The sequence below is a fragment of the Felis catus genome, chromosome F2, assembly GCF_018350175.1.
Source record: "Felis catus isolate Fca126 chromosome F2, F.catus_Fca126_mat1.0, whole genome shotgun sequence".
Classification (NCBI taxonomy): domain Eukaryota; kingdom Metazoa; phylum Chordata; class Mammalia; order Carnivora; family Felidae; genus Felis; species Felis catus.
Window position 1 is genome coordinate 80,158,545 of NC_058385.1, and position 20,908 is coordinate 80,179,452.

The 20,908-nt window shown below is 58.9% G+C and overlaps 1 protein-coding gene and 1 long non-coding RNA gene across 5 annotated transcripts in view; one reads left to right on the top strand and one right to left on the bottom strand.

The window, feature by feature from the left end:
• AGO2 (argonaute RISC catalytic component 2) overlaps positions 1-20,908 on the bottom strand; it is a 116,646-nt gene that overhangs the window by 15,726 nt on the left and 80,012 nt on the right. For all 4 annotated transcript variants that reach the window (XM_019823195.3, XM_023248473.2, XM_023248472.2 and 1 more), the window contains 12 exons: positions 19,749-19,885; positions 18,798-18,932; positions 17,925-18,012; positions 17,123-17,270; positions 16,291-16,410; positions 16,036-16,158; positions 12,126-12,259; positions 10,215-10,399; positions 8,749-8,908; positions 5,048-5,138; positions 2,668-2,862; positions 612-746 (listed from right to left, as the gene is read on the bottom strand). In XM_019823195.3, coding sequence (XP_019678754.1) covers positions 612-746; positions 2,668-2,862; positions 5,048-5,138; positions 8,749-8,908; positions 10,215-10,399; positions 12,126-12,259; positions 16,036-16,158; positions 16,291-16,410; positions 17,123-17,270; positions 17,925-18,012; positions 18,798-18,932; positions 19,749-19,885 — 1,651 coding nt within the window. The remainder of the gene's footprint in view (positions 1-611; positions 747-2,667; positions 2,863-5,047; positions 5,139-8,748; positions 8,909-10,214; positions 10,400-12,125; positions 12,260-16,035; positions 16,159-16,290; positions 16,411-17,122; positions 17,271-17,924; positions 18,013-18,797; positions 18,933-19,748; positions 19,886-20,908) is intronic.
• Positions 743-3,092, top strand: LOC123383156. The gene is made up of 2 exons (XR_006592598.1): positions 743-1,356; positions 1,443-3,092. It is a non-coding gene; the product is annotated as an uncharacterized LOC123383156 (long non-coding RNA).

The window sequence follows — 20,908 nt, forward strand, 5'->3', positions numbered from 1 at the left end:
GTCCCTTTTCTCAGGCAGTTACCTGATAATGTGAAGTTGAGGACAGTACGTCTACGTGTAGATTTATTTTTATTTATCCTGTCGGAAACACGGAAAATACTTTCAACCTCAGGATTCCCGCCTTTCCTCAACTGTGGAGAATTCTGAGCAGTTACATCTACGAATCTTGCTTCTCGCTGACACCCCTTGCTCCGGGACGCCCGGAGACATACCCCTGGACCGGCTCCCCAGAGCCGCCTCCAACCTCCCGTGAGGGTCCCCGGTTTGCCGTGTTCCACCTACTCTGTCCACCGCCGTGGTTACTAACCGGACCTTTTTCAGAGCCAGATCCCTGCTAACTTCTTTACTGGACAAATGCCATCTCCTGCCCGGACCTGTCCCAGGCCTGTGGGGTCTGCAGGTCCAAACGTCCCACCAGACTGAGGAGAGCCCTTCGCTGGCGCCTGAGGCTAGGCCCCCACGGAACTCGCCCAGGACGGGGTGTCCCGAGACACCTGGAACAGTGGGGGCGGCACCAGCACCCTGCGGCGCGGCTCAGGCCGAGGGCTGAGCACAGACCCGCGTCCCTCGCGGCCCCGCATCCCAGGCCCTCCCTGTGGCCAGAGCCTCACCCTCTCGTTCTTGTCGGTGCAGAAGAGCCGCGTGTGGTGCCTTTTCTGCACCACTATGAACGTGATCCCTGGCTGGTAGTCCTTTTCCAGTTTAATACACGCCTCGCGAATGGCCAGTAGCTCGTGGTGGAGAACCTGGGGGGGGAGACAACGCACGCCTTACTCTGCTTCCACCGCCTCTTTCTACCTCAAACTACGCCGTTCGGAACACGTGCTGGCCGACGAACGCTGCAGCTCAGAAAGGATACTCCAGCGGCCCGTTAGCAGCTGCGGGCCTCTGCCTCCCCGCAGGTGCTGTTTCGTTTACGTAACTGAGCAAACGAGACCCAGGTCTCGTGGTTCGGTGGTTTAAACGAGAGGATGCATTACGTCGCTCACACTGTTTTCTGGAATGTCCTCAGTGACCAGCACCCACCATACACGGGAGTAACGAGGCACCGTGGGAGACACACGCGTGAACGAATCCGTCCAAACAACTGGTTTTCTGTGCTGGAGAGGAGGGAGAGAACCTCGCAGAACACAAGGACCTAGGAGCCGGGCCCGAGGTCAAACCCGAGCCCTACCACCAGGCAGCTGTGTGGCTCGGGGAAAGCCACGTACCCTCTCTGATGCCCGTTTGTTTTCACTTTTAAGACGGGAACGGCCTACGTCCCGCAGGCTTGCTGCAAAGACTAAAGTGGCACACGAGGCGCCTGGGACCCAGGCCACGAAGAGGAAGACGCTGTTCCCACCGCCCATCTCAGAGGTAAGCGGGCAGAAGTCCTCTCACGGTGGTGAAGGCCGTTCTAGGCACCACACACCTTACGTTTCTAACCCCTGTCCTAATTACAGGTCACGATGATGTTTCACAAACGCCAGCTGTGGTCATTCCGTAAGACCCCGAGCAAGTTCACAGCGATGAGAGCAGAAGGCGCAGACCCCTCCCCGGCAGGGCCGGCTGCGGCAGAGGGTGAGGGGGCTCGGGGCGCAGGAGGGAGGTGAACGTCTCCAACCGAGGGAACCCAAGAGGTTCTGCACAGGAGGCGCCTTCAAGGTCGGCTGGCACACGCTGGCGGGGACGGCACAGGAGCGGCCCCCCCACCCCCCTGCACACGCTCCGAGGGGCCCTGGCCTCAAGTGTCAATTCTGTTCTTCCCGCCAACCGTGGGCCTCAGGGGGATGAGCTGCTTCTACTCTGGACCAGGAAGGTCCAGGCCGTCCTGCTCACGCCTAGTCAGGTGCTATCCACCCTGTTTGTCAAGGCAGCCTGGGGACCTCTGGAACGCTCCGGCGCAGCTCCCGGAATCCCCCCCCCCCCTGGGGTCCCTTCTCCCACAGGACCGGACACGGGCCCTGTATCTTCTGCCTTCCCTGCCAACATCTCCCAGGAGGCACGTGTTGGGATAGGGTGGATGCCGAGCTGGAATTAGCTTGGACGGATGTGGAGACACATCCGGGCACCAAGCTCCCGAGCTCTGGGTTCAAGGCCGACCACTGGTCACCTTCACAGGGAGGTAAGGCAGGTGCCCGGGAGCCGAGCACAGTCTCCCCGTACCCGCTCCCTCGCCTCTCCTCCACTACTCCCCGCGTCTGATGGCAGCCAGCCGGGCCTGGGATCCACAGGTCACCCGAGACCCCGCCGTTCCCTCCACGTCCAGATGGTGGCTGTGAACCCTGTGTTTAACCCTCCTTCCAAAGGGGCCCCCGCCCAGCCCCGCTCCAGGGCCCCCTGCAGTCTGCCTTTCACACTGCACACGGTGACCCCCAGACAAAACTGTTGTCTCCAGCTCACAGACTCTCCCCGGCCAAGCCTCTGGAAGGGCCGAGTGCTGACCTAGACCCAAGCTCCCCGCACGGCCCTTGAGGCCTCGAGCCCAAGCCGAGCCCCTCGTCCCTCCCGTCCCGGCTCAGCACCGCTGGCCGGGCATCCGCTTCCCTGGCCCGCCTTCCACGCTCTGGCCGGATAGAAACCACATCACCGTTTTCACCAGAGAACCGGACAAGCTATCGTACGGGACAAACGGGTGACCCTAAGGCATCCTGAGACCACAGAGAGGGAAATCACGAGGCGGCCTACCTGCTGAAACTGCCCCTCCGAGACGCCGTCGCGGTAGAAGATGATGCGGGTCGGCTTGAAGCGCGTGGACTTGTAGAACTGGATGAGGAGCTCGCGGACCATGGTGGCCAGGTCCTGGATGATCTCCTGCCGGTGCTGCTGAACCCGCACGGTGGCACAGTAGCGGTTGGGGTGGGCGTCCATGCTGCCCACGACCTGTCGGGACAGGTGCAGGGAGCGTTGGGGGGACTTCCCGGAAGCCCCCTACTCTCGGTGTGTGCTGGAGGAGGGACTGGGGATGGACAGACTTGCCTATGCCCTCAACTTGACATCACAGTGAAGGGACAGTGGCTGGTCAGTTGTGAACCTGCTGCCTTTATGTTTCTTTTTAGTATGTGGGCAACAGTGTTCGTAAATAGACTGCAAAGAATAAAAACTTGCTTAAAGTGGGGGTGTCTGGGTAGCTCAGTCGGTTAAGGGTCCGACTTCGGCTCAGGTCGTGATCTCATGGTTTGTGGGTTCGAGCCCCACGTTGGGCTCTGTGCTGACAGCTCGGAGCCTGGAGCCTTCTTCGGATTCTGTGTCTCCCTCTCTCTGCCTCTCCCCTGCTTGTACTCTGTCTCTCTCTCTCTCTCTCTCTCTCTCTCCTTCTCTCTCTGCCCCTCCCCTGCTCACGCAGTCCCTCTCTCAAAAATAAACATTAAAATTAAAAAAAAAAGTTTGCTGAAAATATCTAATAAAAAATAGGCAATTATTCTGAACCTTTACTCCGCTTGTGATCACATGGGGCTGAATTACATCAGCCCCAAGAAAGCAACTTGCATCAGGTTCCCTAGTTTTTTCAAAGCACACTGCTCACCAGGGGAAGCCATCTGCGTATCAGTGCACATCCCAAGATTCTGAACCCCAGAAACGGCAGGCCATCCCCAAGGCACACTGGCACGTAAGCAGTTGCCTGAAGGTGCCGACCAGGAGGAGCCCGGAGAACAAGGCACACCTCCACCCTGGGGTCTGTGTGCCCTTTGCTAATCAAACAAGGGCGGGCTGAAAACTGTCTAACAAGGTCAGAGCTGCAGTCCAGGTAGGAAGAGGAGATATCTGCAGGAGGAATCAGGTGACCTGATGCTAACCTGATAAAGGAACAGGGCCCCTGAGTAACTTCAGACACACCTGCTGGGGGCCCACAACAGTCCCCGGGGGTCCTGGCCTTGCTCCCGACTGGGGATCAGCCACCCCTCGGGGTCAGACGTGCCTCAGAGAGAAGCACTGGGCTGCGGGAGGCAGGCCCCATCCACACGTGTGCCACACGTTAGGGACCCGCATCTGCGGCTGCTGCTGCGAAAGCTAGGACGGGTGACTCCAAGCCCCTCCACGAGGCACCTGAGGGCACTGCTCAGACCTCAACCTGAGCCTCAGGGGGTCTTGAGCTGGGTTTTCTGCAGCTTCTCTCGAGCAACTGAGTTTGGCTCTTCCGGACTGCGTGTTTAAAACGAGAAAACTAATACTGACCCACAAGATTAGGACTCAGTGTAAGTATGCACCCGGCCCAGAAGTCGCTGCAGCGGTCCCCGCTGGACGTGCTGGGGACACAAGCCTTGAGCCCCAGGCTTCCTTCCCTCCACTTGGCTGCCCTGGCTGCAGGCCGCCGGGAGGTCCCGCCAGACAACTCAGAGGTACCGCCCTGGGCTCTGTGCTCCACAGGCCAAGTCCACGCTACCCTGAGCGTGTGCTTGTCTGGTCCTCTTGAACCAAAGCCATTGTGCTGACCCTCCCGAGATCAGTCAGCTGTGGGCACAGAGCGGGCGCCTCGCGCGGCCCCTGGGGGCTGGACACGGCCAGCTAGCGCGTGGGAAGCTCGGGGGCTCAGGGCCTGTGGAGCGAAGCTCCCCCAACGCCCCGATGGAACTCACAGGCGGAACGAGGGAAGGGCTACGTTGAAGTCCGGACGGTGTAATTACTTCACACTTGGTGTTTCGTAATAAAAACAGAAAATGTTCACAAAGAGGCACAACGTTAAAAAAAAAACCCTCGTTGCAGCATCTGGCCCAGTGGGCAGAGAGCCACCGCGGGCCTGAGCCGCGGGCGGGACCCGGCAGGACGGGAGCCACCGTGCCCTTGGCCCTTCTGCTGCCAGATCCGTGGCGTCTGGCCCGGGCCTGGGCAGGCGGACTCACTGCTGTCACACGTGGGTAGCCACGTGCCACGTGCCCTCCAAATGCCTGTTTCCCAGGACACTCTGTCTGCAACTGCCCAGGAAAGCACAGTGGTGTTCAGGAAGAGGCTCTGGCCACACCCCGCAAGGGGACCGCGTGCCCCCCTCAGGCAGCTCGGCCAAGGCGTGGGTCCCACAGGGGGCAGGACACCACCAACAGAGGGTCCGGCGGGACGCGCGGATACTCACGGCGGCAATGGAAGGCTTCTTCCCGTCCCCAGCGGGTGGGTGGGTGACATCGGCCCCCAGAAAGATGACGGGCTGCTGGAACACGGGTGGCCTGCGGAGGGAAGCGGGAGCATCTGAGGCTTGGACCGCTGAGGACACTGGTGCCAGCGTCACTCGTGGGCACAGGCACCGCGGCTGTTTTTAAAAAAGGTCTTATCTTTTAACGGTCCATACCAAAGACCTCACTCATAAAGTGACATGGGGTCTGAGAGCTGTTTCCGAATAACCCAGGGTGGGACCCGGGGGGATGGGAGGGGGTGTGGGGGAGTGTGGACTAACAACGCTGGTCCGGGGCCAGGGTGGGGGAGGGGAGGGGAGCAGAGACGAACGACACTCGGCCGGACAGCTAGTGAGGCCGGGGTCGGGGGGTGTGGGGGGGTGTGGGGGGGGTGTGGTCTGCATCTGTAAACACCTGACCGTCTCCACAGTGATCGAACGTACTGAAATGATACTAAAATCACGTCTAGAAGACAGTAATGCCACATGCCAGACTGCGCGTGTATAAAGGTCCCGCGCTTTGCTACAGCCTGGACCCCAGCCCCGCTCTTCCCGGGTCTCCCCAGGCCCAGCCGCAGCACGGGGCCGGGTCACCCTCTGCTGGGTGTTCACCAGCTTCCCTGTCCCCTGCCCACGAGAGGCCAGGAGCACTCCCCCGGTCCCAACGCCCAGAAATGTCTCCAGACATCACGTGTTTCCTGGGGGTCAAAACTGCCCCAGGTGAGTAGCACACCAACAGCTTCCCTGCCTCTTTCCAACGCTGTGTTCTAGCACCTTCCTGAAAAGGCCGTGTACACGGCACCTGGGAGCGTGGGGTCACTCGCTAGCTTTGCGTTCTGAAGTCCACTCTCTCTAGGGCTTACTTTTCTCTTCTGGAAAATGGACACAACATGAATACTTCCCTCCCATGGTTGTTGATGTCAGTGTTTTCAGCGGGCCGGGCCTGGCCCGCCACGCTCACTAGGAGCTGCTGACATTAGTGTCCTTCCCGCCCAGTGACCAGAAGCACCGTGTCATGGGGAGATGACCCCTGCGGGGCTCCCGTGGGACAGAGCTCTGCCGCCCAGAGCCGAGAGGTGGGGGAAAGGGCTTCGAGTGTGTATGCTATGTGAGTTTCCACACAACGTGGACAAGGTTTCCCCCTTCGTGCTTGCAAGCACACCAAGGGGGTTCTTCCCCCTGGGGTTCCCGGGACATCGAAGCAGGGCACAGGCAGGCACTGTGACGTCACATGGAAGGGCCGGGCTCGGGGAAGATACTGCCCGTGGCCTGGCTGACCGGCCTGCCTCCGGACCCTGACCTGGACCGCGGCCCCCCAACCCCTCTCCGTGAGCCTCTGGGGCCCGGCCCCCGCCTCGCTCTCCCCAGCACAAAGACACCAGGCATAGACGAGGCGCTGCAGCCCTCCTCCCGGCTCCACAGCTGTTCGGACTCACCTTCAACAAGGAAGACCACACCTGCCCATGAACTCCACTCCCAGGCTCCCTCCGCTCCCTAGCCTGCCAGCTTGCTGCGTGGCCAAGCTCCTGATTAGACGGACCCATTCACCACCTCCCAACCAGCTGCAAGGCTTCCTGCTGCCTTGGCAACAAGACAGTCTTCCTCAGGTCCCCGCCCCCACACGGCAGAGCCTGAGACCTCATCACAGGAGGCTCCTTGGTGGCACCACGTGACAAATGACACAGGAAGCGTTGCCCTAGCTTTCCAGGACCCGCCTGGCTCTCCTTTTGGTGGTGGTGGTGGGGGCGGGGGGGGGGGGGGCGGTTCTACTGCTGGCTCCCTGTCTCCACAACCTTTTAACCCTCAACTCTCCAGGGTAGTAGGCTTGGCATCCAACCTGTCTACACCCTGCCCTGGGGGATCTGGGATCTCACCAGCCTTGTGTCTTTAACACCGCCTCTCTGCTGGGTTCCCCTAAACACACATCCCCGAGTCCAGATCCCTGTTTCCGCCCCCCCACCCCCACCACCCTGAGCCCCGCTCCAGCACACCTTTCCCGTCTCGCTCACAGCAGCGCCATCTTCCAAACACACGGTCTCTGGGCACCCCCCTCCCCCACACTGCCAGCACCCCTCCCGAGACGGTGCAGGTGCCACCTGGTCCCATTCCGCCCAGAGCTGGAGCAGCCTTCTAGAACGGGACCCTCCAGGGGCTGCGTCTTGCCCGGGGCGGGGGGAGGGGCGCCTTGGGCCCCCTGGTCCTTTGCTACCATCGGCTCAGTGCCGCCTTCTCCAGCGGACTGGCCACAGAAACCCAGCTCCTCATCCTCCTGGCCCCGTCCCTCCCATGATGTCACTGGTGCTCCCGTCAAGTCCCTCATGCTGGGTCCTCCCAGGAGAAGGCTGGGACTCTCCCTCCTGTACTCACTGCTGGGGCCGGAGCTCAATCGACAGAACCTGTTCACTGAGCGAACGGGGCGCTGGGCTCACCACCTGCTCTTGAGAGGCCCTCACTCCTTCCCACAACCTGAGTGGATCGACCTCACCTCGCTGAGCCAGTCTCCCGAGTTCAAGTCTGGGAGGCTCTAACTTCAGGTTCTTTCCGCTTTCCCACACGGCGGCAAGGCAACCTACTAAAAAGCCGCTTAACAACGTAGCTCAGTCTTCTTGGGGTGTGGTCCCCGGACCACAGAGCATCACTTGTGGGCTTGCTAGGAGTGTCAGCACTTGGGTCCCGATCCAGAGGTGCTGGTCAGAACCTCCGTGGTTTAACAAGGCCCGAAGGTAGTTCAGAAAACTCGCCCAGGTGGGCCATCACGGGCAGGCCGAGGCCAGGCTGGGGGGCTCCGCACACAGCTGGTGCCTCCTAGCGTCTCTCCCCCAGACACACGGAAGTGGCGATGGCCGCTGCTGTCCTCACGAGAGCACTTCTACCCGAGGGCAGTGCGATTCCCTGGAGGGTGTGTCCAGTAACCTGCTCTTACCCACGCTTCTCGTTCAGATGCTAACCCGACTGCCAAGATTCTTCGGGGACGAGACCCCCTCGGTAACGTCTGTCATCACAGAAACCCCTCTCTGCCGCGGCAGAGGCTGGCCAACCCTCAGGAGGGACAAAAGCTGACCCTGGCCCTCTCCTCGAGCGCCCAGGGCCCTGTGCCAGGCCAGGGGGTACCGGGGGGCCCCGCAGCCCCACCCCGCCCCTCCCCTTCCAGGCCCCGACCCCGACCCTGACCCCGGCCTGGGATCTGCCAACAGTGTGCTCTTCTGTGGAGCTTTTCCATCCCAACGGCTGCGTTGCCAGCACTGACCGCATCAGGTGGCCTCTGTCCCCTGCCTGGCTCGGGAGACGCAAGGGCGGCTCCCGCCTACACGGCAGCAGCTACGGCTCCCTGCTCCAGAGGCGCGCTTCAGCTCGGGAGGCTGGCGTCCCAGCCGTTCAGGCTGAGCTCTGGCTCCGCCCTGCCAACTCCCTTCACGGCACAGCCACCGCACCCCACGTTTGAGCACCCCCGGGCCCTTCTCTGCCCTCCCCTCACTCAGGGAACCTGGCCAAGGCAGCCGAAACTGCGCCTTGGTTCCTGGCGTGTCGCATCGCGTCCAGGACGGCGGCCGGCACACGCGCTCACACGTGGCCTGACCTGTGTGCGCTTCCCCACCCCGGCGGGAATCAGGCCCAGGCCGACTCGGGCACATGTGGTGGGTGCGGTGGGGCGGGGGCATCCCTACCTCCCCTGGGGCAGCAGGATGTTGTTCACGCCTCCCAGCTTGACGTTGATCTTCAAGCAGAGGTTGGACAGGGTCTGGGGCGTGGTCCTCTGCACGTTCTTCATCTGCACACACTGCGTGGCCATCCCCAGCACCGTGTCTCCCACGCGCTTGACCTCGGCTGTGGAGCACCAAAGACACGTTCACTGGCAGCTCTGGCCGGCACCTCTTCCTTAGCGTGCGCCCCCCCCGCCCCCCAACGCCACAGGGGCCCAGATGCGCGACCCCAGCAGCCACGTCCGGCTATGTGGCCCAACCCCATCTGTGGCTGTGGCTGTGGCTGCGCCCACGGAAGCGGGTGACTGGCCGCCGGCACAGGGAAGTCAGGCCCCGGGGCTGGAGTTCTGGCTCCGGCACGGCCCAGGCCAGGGTCACCTCGGTCAGGGAGGCCAGGGAGTAGGACAAGTCCCATGGCAGGAAGGAAGTCCATTTCAGCGGCTTCCAGGGCTGCGGGGTGTTTTAGGCACAGCCAGGCTGGAGGGGAGGATGGCATGGCACGCCCACCCCTGTCATGGTGCTCAGGGTGGTTCGAATAAAGACACAGGCATCCCTGAAATCCGCAGCAAATGCAAGCCTGACGTCAAACAGCTATCTAGGCCCACGGCCCTGGGTTCTGGATTCCTTCATGAAGCAACTGTCAGCTACTCCCTGGGCAGCCCTGTGGAAACAGGTGACTTCTGGATGGAAACACTGACGGCGTTCTCTTTGCTCTTTGCGTACGTAGCTCAGAGGGGAGGGAGAAACGTGGCTTTTATGCATCTGATTCTGTCACCGACTAACTGGGAATGCAGCTGGCGAGCCTCACCGCACCCCACACACCCCCAGGTTCTCGTTCCAACACCTCCTCCACTGGGCGCCTCTGGGCTCCCACAGGGCTTTCTTTTTCTTTCTTTCTTTCTTTTTTAGCAACCCCCCCATCGCCTGCCCTGGAGTCAGCAGTCTATACCCGCCACTGCCCTGGGGCTGCCTGATGGGGGGCTGGGTCTCGTCTCTCTGAACTCTCCGGGCCTGGGGCATCATCAGAGGTACTTGGGGCGTGTCAGCTGAGTGGACGTGCAACTGCCCTTGTGGCACGGAGGACTCCGATGAGCTTCCAGAGAGCTCTGAGGTGGGCCCACAAACGTCACACGGAGGACGACGGACGGTGGCCCCGGCCGTCACTGTGCGTGCACTGAATGGACCTTCCTCCGTCCAGCCACCGTCACGTCGGATGGGGACACGATGACGCAGCGTGTGCTGGCCTCTGGGAACTGTGGCCGCAGACGAGACCAGCGCAGGCGGCAGCCGTCGGAGCCCCCTCGTCTTTCCTAGCTTACAGATGAGCCGGAAACGAGCGCTCCCCGGTGTGGCGAAAGCACAAAGGGCTCTGGCTGCACCCAACACCCACGGAGGTCACGAGCAAAGCCAGCCAAACCGCCGAGGCCTACCGTAAACGGGGGTTTTGCCAGGCAGGATGACCACCACCAGCTGAAGGCCAGCGTACGTGTTCTTCAGGTGCCTGAACATGGGCTCCACGCTATCCGCCCCCTGGGCGTACTTGCAGAAGCACGGCTGGCCCTGGATCGGCATCCCAGCGTCCCTCGAGATCTTTCTGAGCTGCTCTGTGAAGGATCTGAAGGAGAAGGGTCGTTAGACTTGACCGCACAGGAGCGCCAAAGAATCCAGACCAGCCAGAGGCCCCAAGTAAAGGGCACGGCTTTAACAGACAACCCCAAACCATTTTCACCGACATCAGCATCTTGGTTCAAGACCCGGACACAGCCGACAACGTGCTAACTCTTGGAAAATGGATATGCTGAGTACACACGGGGGTATGGGGGGTACACACGGGGGGTGTGCTGAGTACTCACGTAGGGTATGGTGGATACACACACGAGGTATGGTAAGTACACGTGTGGGGTGTGCTGAGTATACACGTGGGGTACGGAAAAGTCTCCTGTGGCTATTCTGCCTTGATAACACAGAAGATTTCCAACCGCAAGGGCCCATGTGCCTCACCCTGTGACACCCCCAGGGAGCAGTGACAGTGCTGTCCTTTTAGAGCAATGCACGGAGCAGCTGCCGCCACTCGGCAGGCCCGGCCAGCTCCCAGGTTCTGGCACAGAACACAGGACTCCGTGGATGGCCAACAATGTCAGAGAGAGAAGAACTGCGAATGGCCCGTCCCCCGGGACTTCCCCCGCTATTCTTGTGTGTACAACTTCACTGGGGTGACACAGTCGTGGGAGGGAACGAAACAGACCACAGCTAGAGTGGCACCAGCAGCGACTGCCAACAGGCCGGGTGAAGCCTGGTGGGGGGATGGGGGGGGGCACAGACAGATCAGCAGCTGCTATTTTAAACTTAGGAATAAAAATAACGTTGCCTTCTCCAGTAACGGTAAGGACACTGTGATCCAATGGGGCCAGGGCTCAACCTCCCGTACGTGAGTGCAGTTCTGTGTCCGCATTTACATCTACAGGTGGATTCCCTGCGGGGCCATCCGGCTCCAGGCAACGTGCAATGAAGGAGCCAAGGTCAGGGTGCGGGAAAGAGAGGCACCCGGTGTTCTGGTCCTAACCTACTCTGTTTCTTAGCTAAGCTGCTCTGTGCTTCCAGCGAATTCTGCTGGCGGCGTGGAAGACGCCTCCGACACACAGCCTGTCTCCTTGACGTCAGCTCTCGAGAACTTTCTGAGCCATGGCTTTTCAGAACCACCCTTGGCTACCTTCTCAGGCTTTGAGTTTCCTCCTGCTTCCACCCAAGACAGGCGGAAAGCAAAGGCTTTCTCTTCCCTGTTAGGTTTGTTTGGCGCAAAAGCACGAGTAACAAAGCTCTATGGGTTTTGTTTTTATTTTTTAATTATTAAGCAGGCTTCACGCCCGGTGCAGAGCCGGTGCGGGGCTCGAATTCACGGCCCTGAGATTAAGACCTAAGGTGGGAACAAGAGACCCTGGAGCCCCAAAGCTGCGTGGTTATGGTGCTAACTCTCTAAGGGTCCACAGCCTGGGCCGGGCCGGGGCAGGGGACACAGACATATGAAGCTGAAGGGCTTTTTTAAGGGAACTTGAGTTCACTGAATATAATTTTCTCTTTTGCATCTAATTTTCAAACTTCTTGTTCACTTTCGGTTTTATTTCTTATATAACCTGCACGGCTTCTCCACACTCTCTCGGCTAGTGAGTCTGAGAAGTGAAAGCGGCCTCGAGGCGGCTCACGTTTCCTGGCCAGGCCCCCATCCCGGGCACATGTCCGCTGGCCTGGAAAGGTCACCAACTCCTGCCACGGCCACCGAGCCGCCCCGGCCCCGCCCCGCCCCACCCCGCCCCCGGCCCCGCGTGTCTCCTCAGCAGCCTTACTTCAGGTGGACCTCCGTGCACTGGCGCTGGGGGGCGAAGCACGCGATGGCCCACACCTTGATCTCAATGCCCGTGTGAAACTGCTTGTTCCTCATGTCCCAGACGCCCTGGACAGGGGTGGCGATCGCTTTATTCTGCAAATGGCAAGACGTTCAGAGTGAGGGAAAATGGGAAACGAGACCTCCTGACCTTGGGTGGTGTTACTTTCCCTACCTCTGCCGATCCCCTGACCGGGTGCTCCTGAGGCTGAGAACTGAGCCTCTGTGTGGTGTCCCACCCCTGACCTGCCCAGCGCTGCAAGTGGGCCAGAGGTATCTGCAGGATGGATGGACGGACGGACTGACGGACTGACGGACGAAGAGGTGGATGGGAGATGAGGGATGGGAGGAGGGAGGGATGGGAAGACGGAGAATGGACGGAGGGGTGGGTGCGGGGACAGAGGAGGAAGGACGGGTGGATGGGTGGATGGCTGGATGGGTAAACAGAGAATGGAAGGATGCACGGAGGGATGAGTGGATGCAGGCCAAGGACTGCAGAGAGGCCCAGAGCTGCCGCCAACCTCAAGGGTAGCCTGGAAGAACGGAAGTGCCCTGTGATGCGACAGGAAGGCTTCCTGGTTCAGAACATGCTCTCCTTCGTTTTATCTCCTCTGTGATCACGGAGGCAGCCAGGGAAGGGGAGGCCCCGGGCCGGGGAGCAGAGTAGCCAGCTAGGACCCCTCCACTCCACTCCACGTGCCACTGCCTGCGGTCGTTCCAGGAGCGGAAGCTACCCCCACTTGTGAAGAAAGAGCAGGCGACGTGTCCACCTGGTTGTGTCATCTCTCAACCAGAAAGGACCAGACCTCAGTGTCGCCACCCGAGCAATCTCTGAGTTCCCTGAAGTGACTCTGGAGGACAAGGACAGCAGGGAACGGCCACGGGGAGGAGGACGGGGCTGTTCAGGCCCGCGGGCACCACCAACGGGCAGGGCCGCATCTGGGTCCCTGTCATTCAGTTGCAGAGGTGTTTTTAGCAGAAAACATTTTTAATTTACAAAAGTAACACCGGCCTATTGCACAAGTCAAACACTACGGAAAGAAACGCTTTTCTTTCCTGTATTTTGGTAACGACTGCCGTGGCCCCACTGGCTCCGTCTGTAAGAGATGGGCTCCAACTACCAGTGTGGCGCTCCAGGCTTAGCAAACACACACCCGCTCAGCAGACGTGGGCTCGGACGACATCCGCGTTTCTCAACCTCAGCACTGCCGACACCTGGACGACACTACGCACCGTAGGATGTCAGAAGTCTTTGTCACCAGATGCCAGCCTCCAGACACTGCCAAATGTCCCCTGGGGGGCATTTAATGTTTCGCTCTGACAATGGACAAGTCGGATAGGCGATGGGGAGCCCAACTCTTAACCTCGGTTCGGGTCACGATCTCACAGTTTGTGAGATCGAGCCCTGCCCTGGGCTCTGTGCTGGCAGCGCAGAGCCTGCTTGGGATTCTCTCTCTCTCCCTCTCTCTGCCCCTCTCCTGCTTGCATGCACTCTCTCAAAACAAATTAATAAACATTAAAAAGAAAAATTTTTTTATTTTTTTTTTATTTATTTTTTTAATTTTTTTTTCAACTTTTTTTTTATTTTATTTTTGGGACAGAGAGAGACAGAGCATGAACGGGGGAGGGGCAGAGAGGGAGGGAGACACAGAATTGGAAACAGGCTCCAGGCTCCGAGCCATCAGCCCAGAGCCTGACGCGGGGCTCGAACTCATGGACCGCGAGATCGTGACCTGGCTGAAGTCGGACGCTTAACCGACTGCGCCACCCAGGCACCCCGAAAATTTTTTTTAAAGAAGCATTATAAACTTTCAATCCCTACAATCCTCGTGTTTTTGCGAGATAAGATTATAAGAACAAATTTATTTTCCAGACCATTCCTGTATTTACTAAGAGACAGAATGCTGAAACAGACGCGGGCTCGGGCAGTGAAAAAAAAGTCCAGATTTGTGATCTTGGTTTTACCATGTAATGAGGGCCTTTCTAGGCACCTACCTGTGAAACAGAACGAAACGCTCTTCCTCCTACGGTTGTGACAGGGTTCAAAAAGGTGCTACGTTTGCACTGTGTCTGGACATAGGTTCACAAGTGGGCCTTGCTGAGAAAACCTCTTTCAGAGGATGGGGACCAGGACGGGGACCCCCACACAGAAGGAACACCATGCGGTAAGACTCAGAAAGAACACGCCATGCCTCACGCATGCATGGGAGCATCTCCAAGACCTCTACGGCTTCTAAGAGAAGGCTTTAAGTAAAAAGAAGTGTATTTAATGCATCACTATTTGCACTGGAAGGGGTGGAAAAAAAATTGTGACTAACCCCTGGGCAGTTTTATAAAGGGCAGAGAGACACCAGTCACTTCCTGGGGAAGCAACCAGGACAGAGGGAAAGAGATTTCTTCCTGGAATTGTTTTGTTTTGTTTTTTTAAGTAGGCTCCATGCTCAACGTGAGGTTCAAAGCCACGACCCTGGGATTAAGAGTCGTGTGCTCTTCTGACTGAGCTGGCCAGACACCCCCTTCCTGTGTAGTTCTGTGCACTTTTTTTTTTTAATTTTTTAAAATGTTTCTTTATTTTTAAGAGAGAGAGAGAGAGAGAGAGACTGAGAGCAAGGAAGGGGCAGACAGAGAGGGAGACACAGAATCCGAAGCAGGTTCCAAACAGCTCTGAGCTGTCAACACAGAGCCTGACATGGGGCTCAAACTCATGAACCGTGAGATCATGACCCCAGCCGAAGTCGGACGCTTAACTGACTGAGCCACTCAGGCACCCCTGTGTACCTTTTGAACTTTGGAACACTTCATTTTATTTTATCTTATTTATTTTATTTCTTAGTGTTTTTTATTTATATTTGAGAGACAGAGAGACCAAGCATGAGCTGGGGAGGGCCAGAGAGATGGAAACAGAATATGAAGCAGGCTCCAGGCTCTGAGCTGTCAGTACAAAGCCTGACATGGGGCTCGAACTCATCAACAGTGAGATCGTGACCGGAGCTAAAGTCGGATGCTTAACTGACTGAGCCACCCATGTTCCCCATATTTTATTTTACTTATTTTTTGAAAGAGGGAGAGAATCCCAAGCGCTGTCAGCACAGAGCCCGACGCAGGGCTCGATCCCACGACCCTGGGATCAAGACCTGGGCGGAAATCAAGAGTTGGACGCTCAGCTGGCTGAGCTGCCCAGGCGCCTCTGAACTTTGGAACACTTGAAAAAGCAGAGCCTACGTTTTACAAGAAAGGGAAAAACCCTACAAACAAAACTAGGCCTTGCCACTGGTCTGGAGGACTAGCGCAAAAGGTAGAGTCAGCTAGAATGCTTCCGTGAGAGCCCGTGGCCTGTGAGGCTAAGGCCTCAGGCCCCAAGGAGGTGACGACGACCCCTCTAGTGAACTCTGTCAGGGCTCCATGGACAGGACACCCTATTGTGCACTGATAAAAGCCAGGCATTTCATGGGCAACAACACACGAGCAAAAACATGAGTGACTGATGGCTCTGTTTGCCAACAAATACCTCTGAAACAGAAGTTAAAAACCCAGAAGAGCAGTATAAGCTTCTGGAAAATAATTCGTTGCCGGCAGAGTACCCATCACGCAAAGAATAACGCTTCTCAGATGCTGATGGGCTAATAAAACTACCTGTTGGAAAGATAAAGGGTAATTCTGAAAAACTTCCAATACGACCAAGACAACTCCGTCCTTCCTGAGGCTCCCTAACGTGGGCCGGCTTCACCCAGTGTGGGAAGAATCCCTTACCTGGACCACGGTCTACGCCTCTGGTGATGGGTCCGGCCTCAGTGGGCTCAAAAGCTGCTGTTCACCACCGAGCGCCAGGCACCCATCGGCGGCCCCCTGCCCCACCCCGGCCACGCACGTACCCTGCCCCCGTAGAGGATGGAGGGCGGCTGGAGGACCCGTCCGGTCACATCTGTCATCTCGTCTTTGACCATGATTCCAAATTCACGCACATACGGATCTGTATTAAAACTTGCGCTTCGCATCTTGAAAAGGAAAAAAGAAAGAAGCCGTGTCCGTCCGAAGAAGCATCGGGGGCTCCCCTGCCCTGGGCGCCACATACCGCGTTCCCCTGGGCGTCCCCACCCCAGGGCTGGCCCCGGGAGCCGGGCGCTCACCAGCTTGCTAATCTCTTCTTGCCGATCGGGCGCCGACCTGGCAGTTGCTCTGATCATGGTTGAGGTCTGATTGTCCGTCAGCTTTTTGATACATCTCTGTCCTGCTACTATGTTACAGACCTACAAAGGAGAGACCCCGGGCGTCGGCACCAGCGCAGGAGGGCCGGGCGGGGGTCTGAGGCTGAGCACGGGGCTGGTGGCCCGGCTCTGCCGGTCCTACACGTGTCTCTCCACCACGGTGTCTGTTCCCGGAACCCACCAGGAACAGCACACTTGCAGGGGCCGCTCAGGGGCCCTGTGGCAGGCACCAGAAATCCTCCTCGGTGAGCCCAGCCTGGCACCAACAGGAGGTGGGACCCTCCCCAGGCGGGAGCTTGAAGCTGCCTGCTGACGGGAACGAGGCTGGCCTTCTGGACCGGGGTGCGGGAAAACCAGCCGGGTGCTCGAGTAACCGGACAAGGACAGAGAGTTTAAGGCACTGACAGGAAAGAGTTAAAATCGGGGCCTCAGTTTTAGCGTTTAATCTTTCCAGGATCTTCCCAGCAGGAAGTGAATCTTAGACGAGAAGTGAAGAAACTAGCTTTTCTGAACATCTTCTACCCTGTGGGGCGGACCTGCTAGGCACACGGGGCTCGTCCTCGATGGACGATGGACGGGGGAGAGTCCCCACACCCCATTTCATTCACGGGGAAACAGATGTGACGGGCGTGTCGCCGTCACCAGCCCGGGGGGCCGGCCGTAGGCAGGCAGGACCAGAGGCGGGGCCCTCCCGCTGGTGTCTGTCTAGGCTGCACTTCGCCGGCCCGGGAGCCGCAGCAGAGACCAGACTTGCCTCGAGGGGAAGGTAGGTGTGTTTCTGCTCCTGTCCGACTTGTAAACATGGCAGGTGGGGGTAGCGCAAAACCAGCTTGTGCCTGTCCTTGAAGTACTGGGCCACCGTGCACTCCACCGTCTGCCCGCTCTCTTGCTGAAGCGGGAATCTAGGAGGACAAAGAAGGGGTCAGGCCGGAGCCCTGCACGTGGCCATGCCCACCCAGGGCTGCTTGCTGGGGGCTGAAGGAGGCGTAGGGTGAGACGTGTGGGGCACCTGATCAGGGACCTTCAAGGGCTCAAACCCAAGCCATGCCCTCTGGGTAAGTAGTTCCTAAACTTCCCTGCCCTCTCTGGAGTTGGGAATCACGGACCACAGATGTCTACACTACACGCAAGCAATTCGGGACAAACTCGGGACGGACAAATGAGGACAAATCCAGAAAGGTCTGTTGGCGTTCCGGCCAAGGCTGGGCCAGGGCACAGGGGCAGGAGCCAGCCGCCCCTGCGATCTGGGGCAGGGCCTCCGAACCTCCAACCCCTCCCGGCACCGGCTCAGCACTGACGACTGGAAAACAAACAAAAACGACCCTCTCTCGCCTGAACATTCCAGAAGAAAAGTCGACAGGGAGCCGCCAACCTGTCCCCACCCTGTGCAAGAGCTATTCCTTTATTTTATTTCATTTGGCGAAGTTTTTGGCCCCACTGAGCCAAAGACACAGGGCTAGAATTTTTAGCTAGAATGAGATAACCCTTTCCGGAAGGGTCGCCGCAGTGACGGGGAGAGCCACAGCCGGTGTGGGCGGGACAGCGAGGCCACTTACGTTTGGTGGCTGGCGGGCCGCCGGGTCACGTTGCAGACACGGTACTTCCTCTTCATCTGCCCACAGTGCGTGATCTCCACCTTCAGACCTGACAACAGAGCAGCCGAGCTTCAGGGTCAAGACCCGCCCTGGGGGCCTGGGGCTCGGGCCCCCGCTTCCCAAGCGCCACCTGGCGCAGAGGCTGCCCTCGCCCTGAGAGGGAGGGGGACTGTCAGGCTGGGCCCATCTCAGCCACGGGGATGCCTTCGGCCCCATAAATGCCAAGGCCAGAGGCTGGACACTGTTCTTAAAGAAGAAAGAGACGATGTTGGCTCAGTTGAGACTCCGCACTTCCTCTAGGATTATTTTTAGCAACGGGTACGTGCGACAGCCTTTAGAAAGCCATCGGGAAAGGACAGGTGCCCAGGGGGCTGTGGGGGGGGATGGCCTGTGTGTGTGTGTGGGGGGGGTGGGTGACAGGTGCCAGCCAGCTTTCTGAGGCTGGGCCCAAGCCAGGTCACCGCACTCGGGCTGTGTCTTCCGGAGTGGAACCCTGACTCAGTGGGTGCAGATGTCACCATTGTGAGGGCCACGTGACCAGGCACGAGAGCATGTGCCCCACCCCAGAACAGCAAGAGACACTGACTATAACCACACTGAGGCTCTCTGGTCCCAACAGCCAATGACCTGGATGCCACCGGTCACTGACCTGCTCCTCACACTACACGGAAAGCCATTTATTTAGAACATCATCATTCCTGCTCTGTGAAAGGGGTTTAATTCATCTGATGGCTAACCTCTCTTGCCCCCCCCGCCCCCCCACATCCCTGTCAGGACTTAAGGAAACGCACTGGGGAGCAGGACCCTGGCCCGATGCGCGAGGCAGTTACCCACCTTTGATTTCTTTGGTAAACTTTACCCTTTGGGAATCTGTCAGAGGTTTTTGTTGTTCTTCAATACTTTTAAAATCCAAAACTTCACAAACAAACTCGATTACTGGCTGTGCCTTATAAAACGCAGTTGCTGAGACTACAGGTGGGAAAAAACAGCAAAAAAAAGCAAAAGCATGATGTAGGATGTGCCCGGTGGTGCCCCTTCCATGCCGGCCACCTGGGCTCTGTCCGCCTGATCCCTGGAGGCCACCTTCGGGCCTTGTAGGTGGGACAGAGCCAGAGGGGGCCGCTCTATATCCCTGCAGTCAGGGCTGACAGGAAGGGGTTGGTACAGCCCAAAGACAAAGTCACCCTCTGAGAATAAAATTAGGATTAAACGAAAACCCCAGCAGATCACGACAACCACAACTCTGGGTTTTCTGAGTGTCTCCGGGTGTAGATCTCTCTGAAGTCTACTGTTGCTTTGTGTGATCCAACCTTGAGAGGCCGCCTGCGGGGTGGGGGTGGGGGGGGGGGCGGGCAGGCCGCCCTGAACCTGGAGACCAGCGCGAAGGCAACACAGCAGGCTGGCCCTTAGTCAGCCCCCCTGTGCTCATATCAAGCAGGCTGAAAATGACAAGGTGAGACCAAGGGTGGCCCGAGCAGCGGGGGCTCCGTTCACCTCCCCGCCCCTCCCAAGAAAAGCTGACCCTGCCGGTGGATGCAGCAGCAGCCTGTCAGAGACGCAGACCCCTGGGCCCGCCTCAGCACCCTGATCCCCGCTGTCTAGAGTGAGCCCTGCAGGCGGCGCTGGTGGGGTCCGAGAGCCACTGCCCAAACCTCAGAGCAGAGGACAGAGGCCAGAGGCCAGGGGCAAGAGCGGCTCTGGCTTTGACAGAGGCCACGTGTGGAACCGGCCGCACAGGCGCCCCCCCCACCCCTCCCCCACCACAAAGACCGGGGCTTTGCTTACCATCAATGTTTAACATCATTTTCCAAAGAGAAGGTCGGACGGACTGATGGAAGCCAAACCACACTTCCCGGCCCCCCCCGAGGGGGTTGGAGCAGCCCTCGGACGCCGTGAAGAAGGAGCGGCCCACGGGGGTGTACCTGCAGCGAGAGACCCCCATCCGATCAGGCGAGCTTCCGCCAAGCTGACTCCAGGCTTGCGGGTCGCACGTCACTCGCGCAGGCGAACGCTCGTTGTCACCAGCAATCCTGCTGTCTTTTTGGCACGGGTGTGCTGTCACTGAGCGCCCACTCGGCGCCCACGGCTGCTGGACCCCAGACACAGGCCATGGCTGCGCACGACAGCCCCGCCCCCCTTGACGCGGCTGCCCTCAGGCCTTTCTAGAAACAGGCCATGTCGTGTCGGGTGTGCCGAGGTGGCGGACCGAGCCGGCCCCGGGCCCTGGGGGGCCGCCCTCCCCGGCCCGTATGGGGAGGAGGCGGCGGGACAGAAAGGTCAGGCCCGAGGAGACTCACGCGCCTTCCGGGGGCCGGCTGCTGACAGCGCGGAGGGCAGGGGCCCCCTGAGCGAAGCGGACATGTCCGCAGCACAGCAGCACCCACGCGTCCGGTCACCCGGGGCCGTGTCGTCGCTAAGCATCCAAAGGGAAGACACGCTGTGTGGAGGCCGCACTCCCCTCTACGGGGGGCCCCGTCCACGGGACTGTGTGGGCGGACCCTGCCCTCCCCCTCGCACAGGCTCGTCCTGCCACTTTTTCTGTTATTTTTCCACAACAAAAGTAGGCTTTCCTCCTGATTACAAAAGTGTCATCATAATTAATTCAAAAGAACACAGAAAGCAAAACTTCAGAATTCACAGTAATTCCTGCCAACCATTAAAAAAAGGTATTCAACGTTTTGGCAACTGCCTGTCCAGATTTTTTTTTTTCAACTGCACCCACCTGCCTTCCTGCCAACAACGGTTCCAAGCACTCACAGACTACACCCTGGGGGCCGGGGGTCCCTGCCAGGAGGTACAGCCTGCCACGTATCGGGTCACCCCACCCAATCTGGAGACTGAGAACACCAGGGTCCCTTTTGAAATCTCACAGGCACTTCAGTGCACCTGCTCTCACACCTACAAAGGGACAGAAGAGGCCCCACCCTCCCCTCAAACCTCAGAGC